Source organism: Hemitrygon akajei, chromosome 4 (assembly GCF_048418815.1).
Source record: "Hemitrygon akajei chromosome 4, sHemAka1.3, whole genome shotgun sequence".
NCBI classification, from domain to species: Eukaryota; Metazoa; Chordata; class Chondrichthyes; order Myliobatiformes; family Dasyatidae; genus Hemitrygon; species Hemitrygon akajei.
Window position 1 is genome coordinate 156,105,486 of NC_133127.1, and position 16,204 is coordinate 156,121,689.

Genomic DNA, 16,204 nt, shown 5'->3' on the forward strand with positions numbered 1-16,204 from the left:
TTTTATACAAGACAGTGCAAAAGTCTTTGGCACATATATAGCTAGGGTGCCTAAGACTTCTGCACAGTACTGTAGCACTTTTATGTATTGTACTCTACTGTAGCTGCAATAAACACATCTCATGACTACGAATGATGATAACCTGATTCTAATATGGGTCTCTTGTGGACAAAGAGTGGGAAATGGGGAGTGGGGAGGGGATGGAGCAGGAAGCAGCAGAGAGACATTCTGCAACGATCAATAAACCAATTGTTGGTAATCAAATGACCCTGCCCTGTGTCTCAGGGCTGGGTGTATCTGCATCACTCCCTGAACCTGCACACATATATATATCTAAGACTATTTCACAATACTGTATATTACCTTGCTCTTCCTTGTCCTCCTCTACAGAATTACTGGGGATGACATCTACCTTCCTCTCAATCCCTCCAATTTTTGACCTGATGCTCTGGTCCCATCATCCTACCAAATAAATCAGGGGCTGTCAATGCTAGTCACTCTTTACCCCGTATATTTTTATATAGCTGAATGATTTTTACCAAGGAATCAGACCTAGTCTTTCCAGTTGTTCCTCATAACTGAAATATCCATTACACATTATATCCTGGTAAATCTTCTCTGCACCTTCTCTAGTGCTATACCATTTCCTATAGTGCAGTGAACAGACCTGCATACATTACTCCAGCTGAAGTCTAACTAGTAAGTTGGAGCTTAACCTCCCAGCTCTTGTATTCAGTGCCCTTATTAATATTCCATATGTCTTCTTAACCACATTACCTACTTGTGCTGCCACCTCCAAGGATATCTGAACTTGTATATCAAGAGCCTCGTTGCTTAATATTTCCTAGGACTCTACCATTCATGAAGTATGTCCTAGTTTCATTAGTACTCAAAAATGCATCACCTCACATTTATTTAGTTTAAACTCTATCTGACATATCATGCAACCTAAGACTACCCTCCATATTATCAAGAACTCCACTAATCTCTACGCCATACGTGAACTTATTGAGCGTGCTTCCGACACCCATATCAAAATCATTTACATATATTATAATCGAAGGACCCCAGCACCATTTCCTGTGGAACACCACTAATTACAGGTATCCAGTCGTAAAACAACCTATGTCACAATCACAAACATGAGAACATCTGCAGATGCTGGAAATCTCAAACAACACGAACAAAATGGTGGAGGAATTTGCCTCTGTTGCAATGTTGTTTGGTACAGCAGTTCTATCCAACCAGGAATGCCACATTACATGATGAAAGATGCCTTAACTGAAGACGAAAACTTTTCACAAAAATCCTGCAAGAATCACCGCAAAGCTTTTTCAGCAGACTTTTCTATTTCAGACAGATGACAAAATAAGGTACATTTCTTAATACAGGCCTATTCTGGACACATCACTGATATTAATGAATCTCCCTTATGAATAAAACAGTCTACCTGCTGAACTTCCAAGTGATAGTCAATATACAGCAGTAATGATCCTGTAACCTGAGGATCAGTGATTAATTAGTTTGGAAGAATATTTTCTCTTGAACTTCAGTGCATTAGTAACTTTTCATCAGAAGAAAAAATACAGATGCAAGCTATTGACACCTAAGCAAAGAGATTTGTGAAAATAATGCAGTGCCTGATTTTAGAAACAATGACTATTTAAAATCTATTTTATTATTAATTCAATTAAACTCATAATTATCTGAAGTTCAGATTACCTCCATTTGCAGTTCTGGTGTAAACAGGTAAGTCTTTGGCTGCTTTTCTGAGAATTTCTTGCTGTGTTTCTGGCCTCTCTTCTTGATCATATTGTTCCTTATCAGATTTTATCAAGCTGAACTGCAAAATAGAAATTGATTATATTAAATACTGATTTCCACCACAATTGTTTCATGTGTGGGAAAGAAGCAATTCCAGTAATTTCATCATAGATTCAACTTTAGTACGTAGTATGATGAATCATTCAGCTACAAAACATGCTAGATTCACTCATTAAAGCAATAATCCAATTTTAGCACTTTCCTGCTGAGGACATCCCCCCCTCCCCCCCCCCAATGGATTTGCTATAATTGATTCAGATTTATTATTGAAGTATTATTAATGTGGACAATATAATGTTATTTTCTCCAATCTGTCAGCATTCACTTATTTTGACTCAACCACTATTCTAGATATGTTTACAGGTGAGTTACAACTGTGCACATACTGTAGGACTGGATGGGGATTAACGAATTTCCTACCCTGAAACATTGAATCTTTAAGATTCCCTTTTATTCTTCTAAATTCTAGCGAATATAAGCTATTAACACCAATTTCATTTTATACATCATTCCTGCCAATACATAGTAAGATTATTCTTCCTCAAGTAAAGAAACCAGAATTGCACATAATGGTGTCAGTCTGGTTTCCCTCATGTACCATTGCAGCAAAACATCCTTGCTCCTTCAGTCAAGTTCTCTTGCTATAAAGGCCTTCATATTTAATTACATTATCTTCTAATACCCCTGACATGAACAAAAGAGTCATCATAACCAGTAATTTAACTGAACTGGCCAAAAGGTACTATCTACAACAGGTCAGAAACTTTAACTTTGCAGAGGCTGACTCTTTTCTTGACACCCCAAAGCCTTTTCACCATCTTTTTAAACACTATTTTTATTCAGAGATGCAGCACGTTAACAAGCCCTTCTGGTCCAATGAGCCTATACTGCCCAATTACATCCAAGTGCCCAATTAATTTACTAACCAGTATGTCTTGTAATGTGGGAGGAAATCTGAGCACCTGGAAGAAAATCACGCAGTTACTGGGGGCGGGGCGTCTAATCTCCTTGTAGACAGAGGCAAGAATTACATGTGCTATCATGCTGTAAAACACAAGTTAGGAATGTAGCAGAATGCTCTTCACTTGCCGAGATGAACATCTTCAATAACACCAAAGAGGCTCTACACTATCCAGAACAAAGTGGTGCACTTCACTGAAACTTCATTTATTCTATCTGCTATCGACACCCATTGACTCTAGTATTGCCACTGATGCCCACATTCCATAAACTAATTTGTGTATGACATTATGGGGAATTTGAAAGTGGGGACATTCAAGTATAGTTTCCCCTTATCCTTTTGGACCTCAAATTATTTGGTAGAAGTTGTGCGTTTGAAAGAGGTATAGTGTAAAAGAGATCTTGACATCCAGATGGTATACACTACATCTATTGTGCACTGGCAGCAGTGGTGTGAATGTTTACAGTAAGTGCGGTGGCACTTGAACAGTATGCTCAAAGTCCAAAGTACATGTATTATCAATGTATGTTTCTAAAATACAACTCTGACATTCATCCTCCCACAAGCAGCCATGATCCAAGAATCAAGTAAGAGATCTGGCTCTCGTATTGAAGGCCTGGAATTTGTGTAGCACACACATTACTTGCCATTCATCAAGCATCAGTAAAATATTCTCTAGATACTAATGCATGTAAGCACAGACTAATTCATTATCTGAGGAGCCACAGGTAGAACTGTACAATGCAAATAATACCCATTTTCACTTCTGACCTTATGTTTAAAGGAAAATCATTGGTGAAGCAGGCAAGATAGTGGAGAAGATTTCAGCAGCCATTGAGATTTTTCTATGATGGCTTGTTTGAAATTATTGCTGAGTAGCCCTTTTGACATTCTTACCCACTTAATAGCATCAGGTTGACCTATGCACGATCAGCTGCAGCAACATCTTCCAGCTTCGTTTGTTCGTTATGTGCCGTGTCGTACAACGTGGGCGATCATGATTGTTCTGGGCAAATTGTTCTAGAGGAGTGGTTTGTCATTGCCTTCTTCTGGGCAGAGACTTTACAAGACAGGTGATCCCAGCATTATTAATACCTTTCAGCAATTGTCTGCCTGGCATTAGGGGTCGCATAACCAGGACTTGTGATATGCACCAGCTGGTCATACGACCATCCACCACCTGCTCCCATGGCTTCACGTGATCCTGACCCTAGGCAAGTGCTACACCTTGCCCAAGGGTGACCTGAAGGCTAGCAGAGGGAATGAGCACCTTACACCTCCTTTGACAGAGATGCATCTCCAACTTCCCACCCTACTTCCAGTTTCAGCAGCTTGATTATGTGAGATCTAGTGAATCCAGACTCCATTTTCTGCAGTTGTGGCCCCAAGCAGTCATCTCTATGGTATCCCATCAAGCACAGCCTGCTAACTGGAGGAAGGTAATTTATTCCCACATTTAGAGTCATATAATACAGAAATATGCTTGTCAGCCCAAATCAACAATGCTGATCAAGGTGCCTAGCTGAGCTAGCTCCTTTTGCATGCATTTGTCCTATATCCCTCAAAACTTTTTCTATCCATGTACCTAGTCAAATGCCTTTTAAATATTGTAATTGTACCCATCTTTCTCAGGCAGCTTTGGCATTGTGCAATTCTCAACACATATAAATACACTTCCTCAGATCTCTGTAGTCTAACCTTATCAAAGGCCTTCTGAAAATCCAAATGCACAGCACCCTTTGGTGACCACCCTTATTCTAGTCACATCTTCAAAGCATTTCAGTAGATTGTTCAGTTGAACCTAAATTTTCCTTTAAAAATCTAAACGGACTCTGTTATTCTTTATAAATATTTGGTCATCATATTCTTCGTTACAGATTTCAGCATTTTCCCAACCACCAACATCACTCTAACACATTGGTAGTTCTTGTTTTCTCTCTTCTTCTGTCAGTAGTAAAGACACATTTGCTGAGCTTCATTTCACAGGATCAATGCTCACTATCTCAGTAGCCACTGGAACAATTACAACCAGTGGTCACCATCTCAATCATTCATGAAAGTAGACACAAAGTAGTAGTTTAGTTGCTCAGCCTCTTCCTTATCCTCATTATAAATTCACTTTTGTCTTTAAGGAACATACATTTACACTCACTTTCTTTGTCTTTTTATATACATATAGAAACTTCTGACAAGAGACTATTTCCGACAAATTTATAAGTCTCTTGCTTGCATTTAAACACTATTTTAAATTTCTCCTACCAATAATGTACATAAAATTTGACCATAGGGATCAAGTTCTGGAAGTATTCCAGGGATCTGGCAGTATACTAGATTTGATCAGGGCCTACAATACATCAAACAAGGAAAATAAGTAAGTGGAACCAGCTAACAGTTGTCATTAGGTCAGGGGTCCAAAAACTCATGGATACTTATCTATATTATTCTGGTATTTTGCAAAATCAGACCACGTCGTTGTTGTGATGGAAATAACTGGTTCTTTGAGTCTCAACAGTACAGGCCTGGACACACACAGTTTAAATAATAAGGAATTTATTTACAAGGGGAAGTCGGGTCAACACAAGCAACTACAATACACAGAAAGCAGTGTGGGGACAGGGTACAGTTACACATACAAAGAACAAGGGAAAAACACTACAACAGCTATCCCCCTTGACCTTGGATGGCTGCGGCTCCCTTACCAGGACAAATGATAGACCTTCCCAAACATAAATCAATGCACTTACCTTCAATGAGGTGGTCTGTAAGAGAGACCAAGCCAGGCACATGTCTCACCTTTTATAGCATGGGGCTGGGCGAGATAATCCAATTAAGGTGACCAATAATTTAGGTGTGCATTGATTAGTTGGGAGGGACCAAATGTTGATTGGCATGTGGTGTGTCCTCCGACCAGCCAGGTGGCAGTGCATCTGTCATGTGGCTGGTATCTCTGGATACACTCCACCCCTCGGAAGACGCACCACATAGCCAGCAAACATAAGAGGATGAAACAATATCGCATATACCAGAAATAACCATTTTTAAGCAGTTAAGTAAATGTAGAGACACTCTTAATCAGCTGGCATGCGCAACATAGTATAAAAATGGCTATGATAACAAGAATGAGTGCGATGGACCAGTGAATGACAGTTGCCCACCACCCTTCTAGGGACCCAAATGGCCACCAATTGCCCCATGAGGTGTTGTGCTGGAGGAGCTGGTCCCTTGATATTTGAATTTTAGCCACCGAGTCCCGAATGTGAGCAACCAAGTGAGTGATGTTGCTGGACTCATCAGGGATAAAGGTACAACATTCCTTACCAACCACTGCACACATTCCACCATCAGCAGCGAGTAGGTAGTCCAGTGCCATTCGGTTCTGCAGGGCGACCATCCTGACAGCTGTCAGTTCTGCCGCCGTTTGGGTGAGGGCATCCTCCGTGTGTTGCAGTGCCACTGCCGTCTCGTTGGCCAGAGTCTCGAGCACACTGGTCATCTGGATCACCTCCCGGGACAGCTGGGCCGTACCATAACTGGGAAGGCTATCATCCAGAACCTCTCTGCCTCTGTAATGGCCCTCTTGTCCCGGTGGCCACTGTACGCCGGATGCTCCCCAAGGTCATTCACGGGGGTGGATGAAGGGCACCACATATGCTGGAAAGCAGCAGCCGTACCAGGGTTTATGGGGACGACCTGCGATGTCTTCAATAAGGGTGACAATGTTAGGTACAGCAGCGGTGAGGGGGGGTGCAGCCTTGTTCAATTGCCTATAATCAACGGTCATCCGCCAGGAGCCGTTCTTCTTTCGGATGGGCCAAATGGGGCTATTGAAAGGCGAGGCAGCAGTTCTAATAATTCCCTCCCATAACAGGGCTTGAATGGAGTCTGCGATTTCTTGGCACCCCCCCGGCACTCTGTACTGACTGTTACAAATGATCTTTGGGGGTGGGGGAATAACAATTCGCTCCCACTTAGCTGCCCCGACGACAATAGTGGCTTGCGCGATGCCGAAGGTGAACTTGCCTCTGTTTGTTTCAAGTGATTGTCCCTTTAAAACATTGATCCCGAGGATACATTCCGGCGAGGAGGCAATAAGGACGTACACGTCTGGGGGAATGGTTGCCTATGGCTAGGCGAAGTGTGACCTCCCTGGCGGGTAAGAGGGAGCCCCCCCAATCCCTCTATCTGCATGTCCGTACCCCTCCATAAGGCAGGATTGCCTGGGATAATCGTGTGCTGGGTGCCTGTGTCGACAAGCGCCATCCACCTCTGTGTGTTTCCCTTTCCCCAATGTACTGTAACGGGTATATGTGGCCTCAGGTCCCCTGGACGGGAAAGGGCGAGAGAGCAAATGCGTCCGGGGGCCCTGGCCTTCATCCTATGGGAGGGGGGAAGAGGGCTGCCACGCTGGGGGTGAGGCACTTTGCTGGTGGAGGTGGGACATTTTCTGCCTGATGAGCTGTCCGAGTTCTGCTTCGAAGGCCTTCGAGACAGTTTCAGGTAGGGGAGGCGCGGAGGGTGGCTCGGTGTGGGTGGTCTTTTTGTAAGTAGTCTTCCCCCTGCAATGCTCCTTCCACAGGGCATATAGGTTGGGGGTGGGGATGCCATCTATCTGGTTACGATCCACCCCTGCACGCAGCAGGTTCGTGTACAGCTCCCTGCGTGTATATCTGAGAGGGATAGTGTCTAGGGTCCTTGTCTTGGTCTTCCGGACCTGCATAGGTGCCCCCCTCTGCATATATTCTAATCCCTCCAGGAGGGTGATGGCATCCCGTATGGTCCTACCGCTGGCTGGTGCCATGAGGGGCAGGATTGCAGACTTCAGATTGGGGCGTGCGGTAGTGACCAAGTATCCCGCTAGGGCACCGGTCACTCGTGTGTTTTCAAGGAAGTTATGGTCGCAGGCACCTTGATAGATGCCATTGACCAGTGCCCATTCCCTGATAACCCGGGTGCCCTCACTGACCGTACCCCATTGCAGGCGCCCGTGTAGATCCTACTCCAGAAGTGTGGGATAGTGAGCTCGTACCGCGGTCACTACCTGATCCCACAGGGTTTATTGCGCATTGTTTATGCTCTGCTGGTCAGAGAGGCTTCCCAGAGCACTTGCCTCCTGATGGGAGAGGCTGAGGTTGGGGCCCCCCTCATCCCACAGCCGGAGCAGCCAGGCCGCGAGGTGCTCGCCTGGTCGTTGGCGGAACCGATCCGCCAGTTGGGTCAGCTCCTTGGGGGAGAAGTCCCGGGTCTCCGTGGTCTTGCAGTGACTAGGGGAAGGTCCGAGCGTCTCCCCCTTGTCCCCTTCCTCCCTGCGGTGAACCTGGGACCGTGTGGTGACGGGTCGGGCATGTTGGAGCTCGGGTGAGAAGGGGGAAGGGTGGTTGTGGGACCTTAGCTCCTCGGGCACCCCCTCGTCGTCACTATCCAGCCAGATGTCCCCATCCCCCAGCCATGCGTCCAGCTTGTCGCCGCACTGGACTAAGGCTCAAATCTTTAATGGGTCCGGCTGCCAGCCAGACCGATGGGCTGCCCTGACCTGCTGAAGTTTTATGAGGCGACAGGCAAGTTCAGTTCCCCTAACTTCAAGATCATTGGCTCGGGCCTGGGCAGCCTGTGCTGCTTCCTTCAGCGTGCAACAACGCTGACTGAGGTCTTCAATTTCCCTGTCCTTCTGACCACACAAGTGCTGCAGGTGATCAGTAATTCTAACCTGGCGTCTCAGCAGGGACGCAAACAACTCCCCTTAGCTTTGGGGAACCCTGATTCCTTCAGAAGGGAGACCACACGATGGCCCAGCTTCTCTCCACGGGGCTCTAACTGCTCAGACCAGTCCACTGGTTTTCCGTGGTCTGCCAGCATGCTGGCCAGACTCTCAAATCCCTCCCTTTCATCAGGCCACCCGGGGATCTTATCCTGGGTGCCTGCACTGGCTTTCTTCCCCTTATTTCAGAACATTATCCCCTGTGCTTGTGTCCAGCCAAAACTTATGAGACCCTGCTCCGCAGCACCAAATGTTGTAATGGAAATAACTGGTTCTTTGAGTCTCAACAGTACAGGCCTGGACACACACAGTTTAAATAATAAGGAATTTATTTACAAGGGGAAGTCGGGTCAACACAAGCAACTACAATACACAGAAAGCAGTATGGGGACAGGGTACAGTTACACATACAAAGAACAAGGGAAAAGCACTACAACAGCTATCCCCCTTGACCTTGGATAGCTGCGGCTCCCTTACCAGGACAAATGATAGACCTTCCCAAACATAAATCAATGCACTTACCTTCAATGAGGTGGTCTGTAAGAGAGACCGAGCCAGGCACATGTCTCACCTTTTATAGCATGGGGCTGGGTGAGATAATCCAATTAAGGTGACCAATAATTTAGGTGTGCATTGATTAGTTGGGAGGGACCAAATGTTGATTGGCATGTGGTGTGTCCTCCGACCAGCCAGGTGGCAGAGCGTCTGTCACGTGGCTGGTATCTCTGGATACAGTTGTCCAAGGCTCTTGGCCCCATGCAACGTGGTCTAAGTGTCTGTATTTGATGCAGCAAACAGAAAAATATTGCTATACAACTGAACAACTCAAGCGCATCTGAACAATCTCAAATACTTTGTTTATTTGCCTTTGTGAAACTGAATCCATCCATAGATGTCTAAGTGCTGCCCAGAATTAATTTAGCATTCAAAGAATTTTACTCCAACCAAGAATGCTCCATTGTCACAGAGAAGTCCCAGTCAGTGCTCGACTAACAACATCCAGAAGAATCCCTAAATCTTATTTTGTCAAAACATTTTGCCAGGTAATATCTTCCAAATACCATGTCCTATATCACATTGCTGGCCACCTCAAGGATCTCAGCCTTTGGTTTTATTGGCATTCAAACAGAAAAAAAAATGCACTCATGTCCACGCTATTACAGGCACTGTACTTAAGAATCAATGGGCAATTTTCTACTTAAATTCTGACAAGGAAAGATAATCCCTGGGGCCTCAGCCTTCTTAAAGCAAGATGCCAGAAACTGAAAGATATAAAATATAACAATACTGCTCATTTAAATGGCTCTCCTACATAGGTGTTCAACGACATGAATAGATGCAGCTGGAGGAAAAAGTGAAATATTAATCTAGGGAACTATCTATAGTAACAAAAAAAAAGACCTGCATATTATTTTGATATATTAAAGTCATGGAAAATAAGTTTCCTAAACACAGATTAGATTATATTGAAATATTATATCTGTTTGGCCAAAATATAGAACTTTTGAAGCTTTTTTTCAGTTGTACTTAATAGTTCATTGATACTCCTTCCAAATTGATTAGCTATACCTATTTTAAAGTATACTGGGTAACATAATTTTTTATCTAAAATTGTAACTTGATATAATAGATTCATTATGTTGTTCATATTTCTTTTCACTCTGACTTACTTACAAAGGCAAAGAGTAAAACAATGACATCAATTTGCCAATAATTGCTGCTTAAAATAAGGTTTTAAAAACTTTTTAACAGTATCTAACTTATTGGAGGTAAAATTGCAAGAGGAGAAAGTGGGACTATTATGCATTTTTTAAAGCTGTAGCCATTATCATTAATGAATAACCACCACCTCTAGAAAGAAAATGAATACAGACAACTTGTTGCATTTTTGATTCAACCTATATAATAAATGGGAGTGGGAAACTGAGCAGCTTGTCAAGACGTACAAACAAGCTGGATGAACTCAACAGGTCGGGCAGCATCCGTTGAAGCGAGCGGTCAACATTTCGGGCTGAGACTCTTCGTCAGGACTGAAGAAGAAGGGGGTAGGGGCCCTATAAAGAAGGTGGGGGGAGGGTGGAAGATGCCAGGTGAAAAACCAATCAGAGGAAAGATCAAGGGGTGGGGGAGGGGAAGCAGGGAGGGGATAGGCCGGAGAGATGAAGGAATGAATGAAAGGGGAAAGCACGATGGGTAGTAGTAGAAGGCAGAATCATGAGAGAGGCAGCTAGAAGAGGAGGCAGAGTGAAAGTGGGATGGTGGAAGGGAGAGGGAGGGAATTACCGGAAGTTGGAGAATTCAATGTTCATACCAAGGGGCTGGAGGCTACCCAGACGGTATATGAGGTGTTGCTCCTCCAACCTGAGTTTGGCCTCATCATGGCAGTAGAGGAGGCCATGTATGGACATATCCGAATGGGAATGTGAAGCAGAGTTGAAGTGGGTGGCAACCGGGAGACCCTGTCTGTTGTGGCAGATGGAGCGGAGGTGCTTGACGAAGCGGTCCCCCAATCTGTGTCGGGTCTTGCCGATGTAGAGGAGGCCGCACTGGGAGCACCGCATGCAATATATTACCCCAACAGACTCACAAGTGAAGTGTTGCCAACCGGAGGAGTGTGGTGGTGTTGGGGAACTGGTGAGGTCTATTGTCAAGAAAGTAGCGGAGGGCTTTGAGGCCTTCTTGATGGGGAATTGAAGTGTATAAGGATTGGACATCTATGGTGAAAATGAAGCAGTCGGGACCGGGGACCTGGAAGTTATTGAAGAGGTCGAGGGCATGGGATGTATCCAGGATGTAGGTAGGAAGGGACTGAAATATGGGTGACAAAATGGAGTTCAGGCAGGCAGATACAAGTTCAGTGGGACAGGAGCAGGCCGAAACTACAGGATAGTCAGGCTTGTGGATCTTGGGGAGGAGGTAAAACCGAGCAGTGTGGGGTGTTGGAATTATGAGCTTTTTATGATCAGCTTGTCATTTTTGTTAACCCAGAGGATTCAAGGAGCTATGGTTTAATGTATAACACAGCCTCTGTATTTAATAAAACAAATGTATTCAAGTTTTTAAATATTATCATTTCTGAGAACTTTAAAATGAAATTCACCCAGAACTCTTCTCTGGCAATGCAGTACTCACCTCTTTTGATGGCCTGGCTGGTGACGTAAATATAGTCTTCCAATAGGACCACGCAAACATGATAAAAGACAGATGGAACACTACAAGGTATACAACTGAAACAGATGACAAGAAGTATTTTAAAATTAGCAAAAATATAACATATTCCTATTCATTATATGCTTTCTCTGGAGCCTAAGCTGTACAAGTATACAAAAATGCACAATACATTTGGCACGAAACACCCCTGAGCTTGTTCCACCTTTTAATAAAATTATATTATTGAATGTGGTGCCTCAGCTCCACATTCCTGCCCAATTTCTATCATATTTAAATTCCTTATCTGCTAAATTAAATCTTGAATAATGACTCGCCTTCACAGGGTACAAAATTACAAATATTCACCATGCTTTGTGAGAAGAAAATTTTCTTCCTTTAAATGAATGACCCTTATTTGAAACAGCCTTACTAATTAAAAACTCTCCCTTATTGGGAGGTGATGGATGTGGATGGAGGGGAACAACCTCTCAGCCTGTGCTGCCTGATAACTCTCAGAATTTTACGTATTTTGATAAGATTCCCACTCATTCTTCCAAACTCCAATAAATAAAGACCTAATCTATTCTATTGTCCCACATAAATTAATGACCTTGTCTTGGGAATCCAGAGTGAAGTGCATCCAATGCAATTATACTCCTCTTTAAAAACAGGTTATAATTATACACGGTGCTCATGTGGTCCAACTACCCCTCCATACAGTTTTGATAGGAAAATACTATAGTTAATTATTTTTAAATGGTAAGAAAATGAGAAGCCTTGGTGTTCAGAGGACCCGAGTGTCCTTGGACATGAATCACTGAATGCTACTCTGTAAACAGTGTGAAAAGTAAAGCTTAAGTTTGCCTTTATCATAAGAAGATTAAAAGAGTAGACTTACAGCAATTATACTGGGCTCTGGTGAGTGTGTAGTTGTAAGAATGTGTACAGATCTGATATCCCCTAGGAAGAAGAAAGTTGTAATAGACGTAATATCCATGGTCAACTCTGACCAACAGAAGCCTCAAAGGAACTAGAGAGGTCAGAATTCTAAAACAAAATTCTCCCAATGTTTGAGATGGTTGGTGGAATACTAAGGCTTCCTCTCCATGGGGTGTCCAAAACCCTAAAATATTCAGCACAAACTCAAGAAAAAATTCTTCACTTAAAGGTTAGTGATGCGTTGGAATTCCCAGTCATTGTGCATATTCAAGAACCAAGTCAACACAGATTTTTAGGTCTTAAGGGAATCCAAGCCAGTGCAGAATCGCAGCAAGTTAAAAGATGAGGCAGGATCTTATACCTCACCAGTTGGCGAAACAGGCACAAAGGGTCGATTACTGCTTTAATTATTTATCAAGTGTTTAATATTTAATTTTCCTTTACATTGTCAATAGAAAAACACTCCCTATTCCACCAAATGCTTAAACAATTTTCTTTCCTTTCTACCACCTTCACCAAATTATACATGACTTTTTACCCAAACTAGGAAAAAATTGAAGGAACTGCAAGCATTGTCAAAAATGTTCTTTTTCTGTAGTAGATTCTGTCAAAAAACTGGAGTGAGATGGAAGCAATGGTAGACTGAGGTAGCTAACCTAAAGAGAAAACACAGTAGCTGAAGATGATGTCATTGCGCAGATGAGTACAAAAGTACACACAAGAGGGTCAGAACTGGAGAGCAAAATAATGTGAAGGGGGGGGGAATATGGTTATAGAGAAAATTATAAAAATAGCAAAGCAAGACCATGAAGGTAAGGGAAGAAATGTCTGTGCTTTAAATATATTTGGATAAGAATTAAACCAAATGAATGGAAAACCAGAAGATTCGAAATTAGAGAATCACCGAAGGAGAACAGTGCACAATGCTTCAGAGAAAGAAGTCAAGGATGGATAACAACCCATGGTCAGTTGATACAAGAATTTGATTATATAATTTTCTTTGATGTTTGTATATTAAAGTCTAGAATAGAAAAAAAGTCTAATACTAAAGTGGAGGTAGTTAGACCCAGAAGTGATAGTATATGGGGTTGATGGAGGTTAGAGGAAGTGATACAAAGAAAAACACAGATCACAATTAGTATTTTTTAAAGATTAGAATAATGAGATAGGTTTAACAGAAATATTTGTCTAAGACTAAATATCATTTAATGCAAGAACCATTAAATGCATGTAATTCAACAGTTAAGCAGGACATATCAAACTTGGTGTTAAGAAAGAACCTGTGCACATTGTACATTGTATCTCAAACACAAAGATGATTAGAGGGCAAATATTTTAGGATGTAACTGATTTTGAAAACATTCGCCCAGAGTTATCCATGCCTTTCATCAATATTTTGGATTAAAAAGTGGTTTTGACAGATGGAATAACATATGAAGTTGGTTTACATGGCTCAACTACTTTAGGAAATGAGATTGGTTGTGGTCTCAGTGTCTCATTGATGACTTTACATTAACCCAATGATTACTAACTACAATCACAAAACATAATTTACCCTTCTTCATCTCATGAGAATTTTTCACAGCTTTTAACAAGCTTAATGTAATGTATGAAAATACACCATATGTGGATCAAGAACTTTAGCTTTTGACCTGTATAATTATTTATAAAACATGTTAAAATTTTACCTAAATTTTTTCAAAATATTGCATCCAGCATCAAAGTGTTTTCCTATCTTTACAACTCATATTTCTAGACTGATATCATGGTGATATATGTCAAAGTAAATACAAAAAAAAAAGCAACATTGAAAGAGTTGAATTTAAACATGGATACATCAGAGCACTACAGCTTTTGGAGACTAGATAAAATAGAGTAATCCCCATGGGCCAAATGGTGCTGAGGTTTTAAAGGAATCTGCTGAGATTCAGCTGCTTCTAGGTTAGCATGTGCCAGATTTGTGTAAACCTACCGTAAGTCTAAGATTACTGAGTGACAGATGCCAGAGCATCTGCTGCAGTGCTCCATGGCTATACAGAACAGACTAGGAAATTTGTCTTTCCTATTCTAAGCCACTGATTGAGTGTAAGCGTTCAAATGAGTGGAGATTCTCTCTCTGGTAAACAGGAGGAAAAAAGACGAGTTATTTATTTTTTTGAATTATTTAATTTTAAATTAGAAAGTGTTTTAATGCACTACTTTTAAAAACCATAAAGGATTAATAAAAGTGATTTTAATGGTTCTCAAAGATGTATTAATATCAAGATATTAAAATAAGCCACAAAAAAAAGTCTCAATAGCTTTGACAAAGAAGAGATTCTAGCACCAGTCTTATCTTCTGCCAGAATATCCCAGGAACTTATAGTACATTGCTGAATTTCTATTTGCTACTAAGGCCTCACTAAACATCACCCTACTACCTTTGCAGTGTGTTGTGTACAAAGCAATTAAACACCTCAAAATCACTTGAGCCAGAAGCTTTCTTCAGGGTTTTTAATGAGAAAACTTTGTGAAACAATATTAAGTAAATTAAGTAAGCTTAAGACTTGCAGATACTGCTGTTTCAAGGGCAAATAAAGAGTGGAAGGAGATGGATGTCTTTCTACCTAACGTGCTCCAAATTGAAATCCAAATTAACACACACAGGAAGTGATTTAAAAGACGGTGCCTCTAGAGGTAGAACACGTCCTGCCTGACATTCATGATGTCAAACTTAACTACTGAAATTAAATGTCAAATGATCATTTCATTAAGTCTTTGGCAAAAGAAGGACTGTCTCAGAGACTGGTCTTGAAAACAGTCTTACGACAATCTTTAAAGTTCAAAGTAAATTTATTATCAAAGTACATATATGTCATCATATACCACCCTGAAATTCATTTTCTTGTAGGCACCTCAATAAATCTAACAACCATAATACAATCAATGAAGGACCACACACAACAGGGCGGACAACCAGTGTGCAAAAGACAACAAACTGTGCACATACAAATAGGAAAAAAAAAGAATCTGAATCATTTTAAAAACCAATTTGTTACCTTTGCGGCAGTAGTACAATACAATACAATACACAATAGAGGAAAAGAAGACATTATATATATATATATATAAAAACGGAATAGTTAAATTAGTGCAAAAAAATTGAAATAAAAAAGTAGTGAGGTAGTGTTTATGGGTTCAATGTCCATTTAGAAATTGGATGGCAGAAGGGAAGAAGTTGTTCCTGAATCATTGAATGCATGCCTTCAGGCTTCTGTACCTCCTACCTGATTGTAGCCATGAGAGAAGAGCATGTTCTGGGTGATGGGGGTCCTTAATGATGGACACCACCTTTTTGAGGCACCGCTCCCTGAAGATGTCCTGGATACTACGGAGGACAGTGCCCATGAATGGAGCTGACTGATTTTACAACTCTTTGCAGCTTACTTCGATCCTGTGCAGTAACTCCTCCATACCAGACGGTGATGAAACCAGTAAGAATGCTCTCCATGGTACATCTGTAGAAATTTACAAGTGCTTTTGGTGACATACCTCAAACTCCTAATGAAACATAGCTGCTATTGTGCCTTCTTTAG

At 41.9% G+C, this 16,204-nt stretch overlaps 1 protein-coding gene across 3 annotated transcripts in view; it reads right to left on the bottom strand.

Moving 5' to 3' along the window:
* Positions 1 to 16,204, bottom strand: part of zdhhc20b (zDHHC palmitoyltransferase 20b) — a 93,586-nt gene that overhangs the window by 53,577 nt on the left and 23,805 nt on the right. For all 3 annotated transcript variants that reach the window (XM_073043708.1, XM_073043707.1, XM_073043709.1), the window contains 2 exons: positions 11,673 to 11,767; positions 1,723 to 1,843 (listed from right to left, as the gene is read on the bottom strand). In XM_073043708.1, coding sequence (XP_072899809.1) covers positions 1,723 to 1,843; positions 11,673 to 11,767 — 216 coding nt within the window. The remainder of the gene's footprint in view (positions 1 to 1,722; positions 1,844 to 11,672; positions 11,768 to 16,204) is intronic.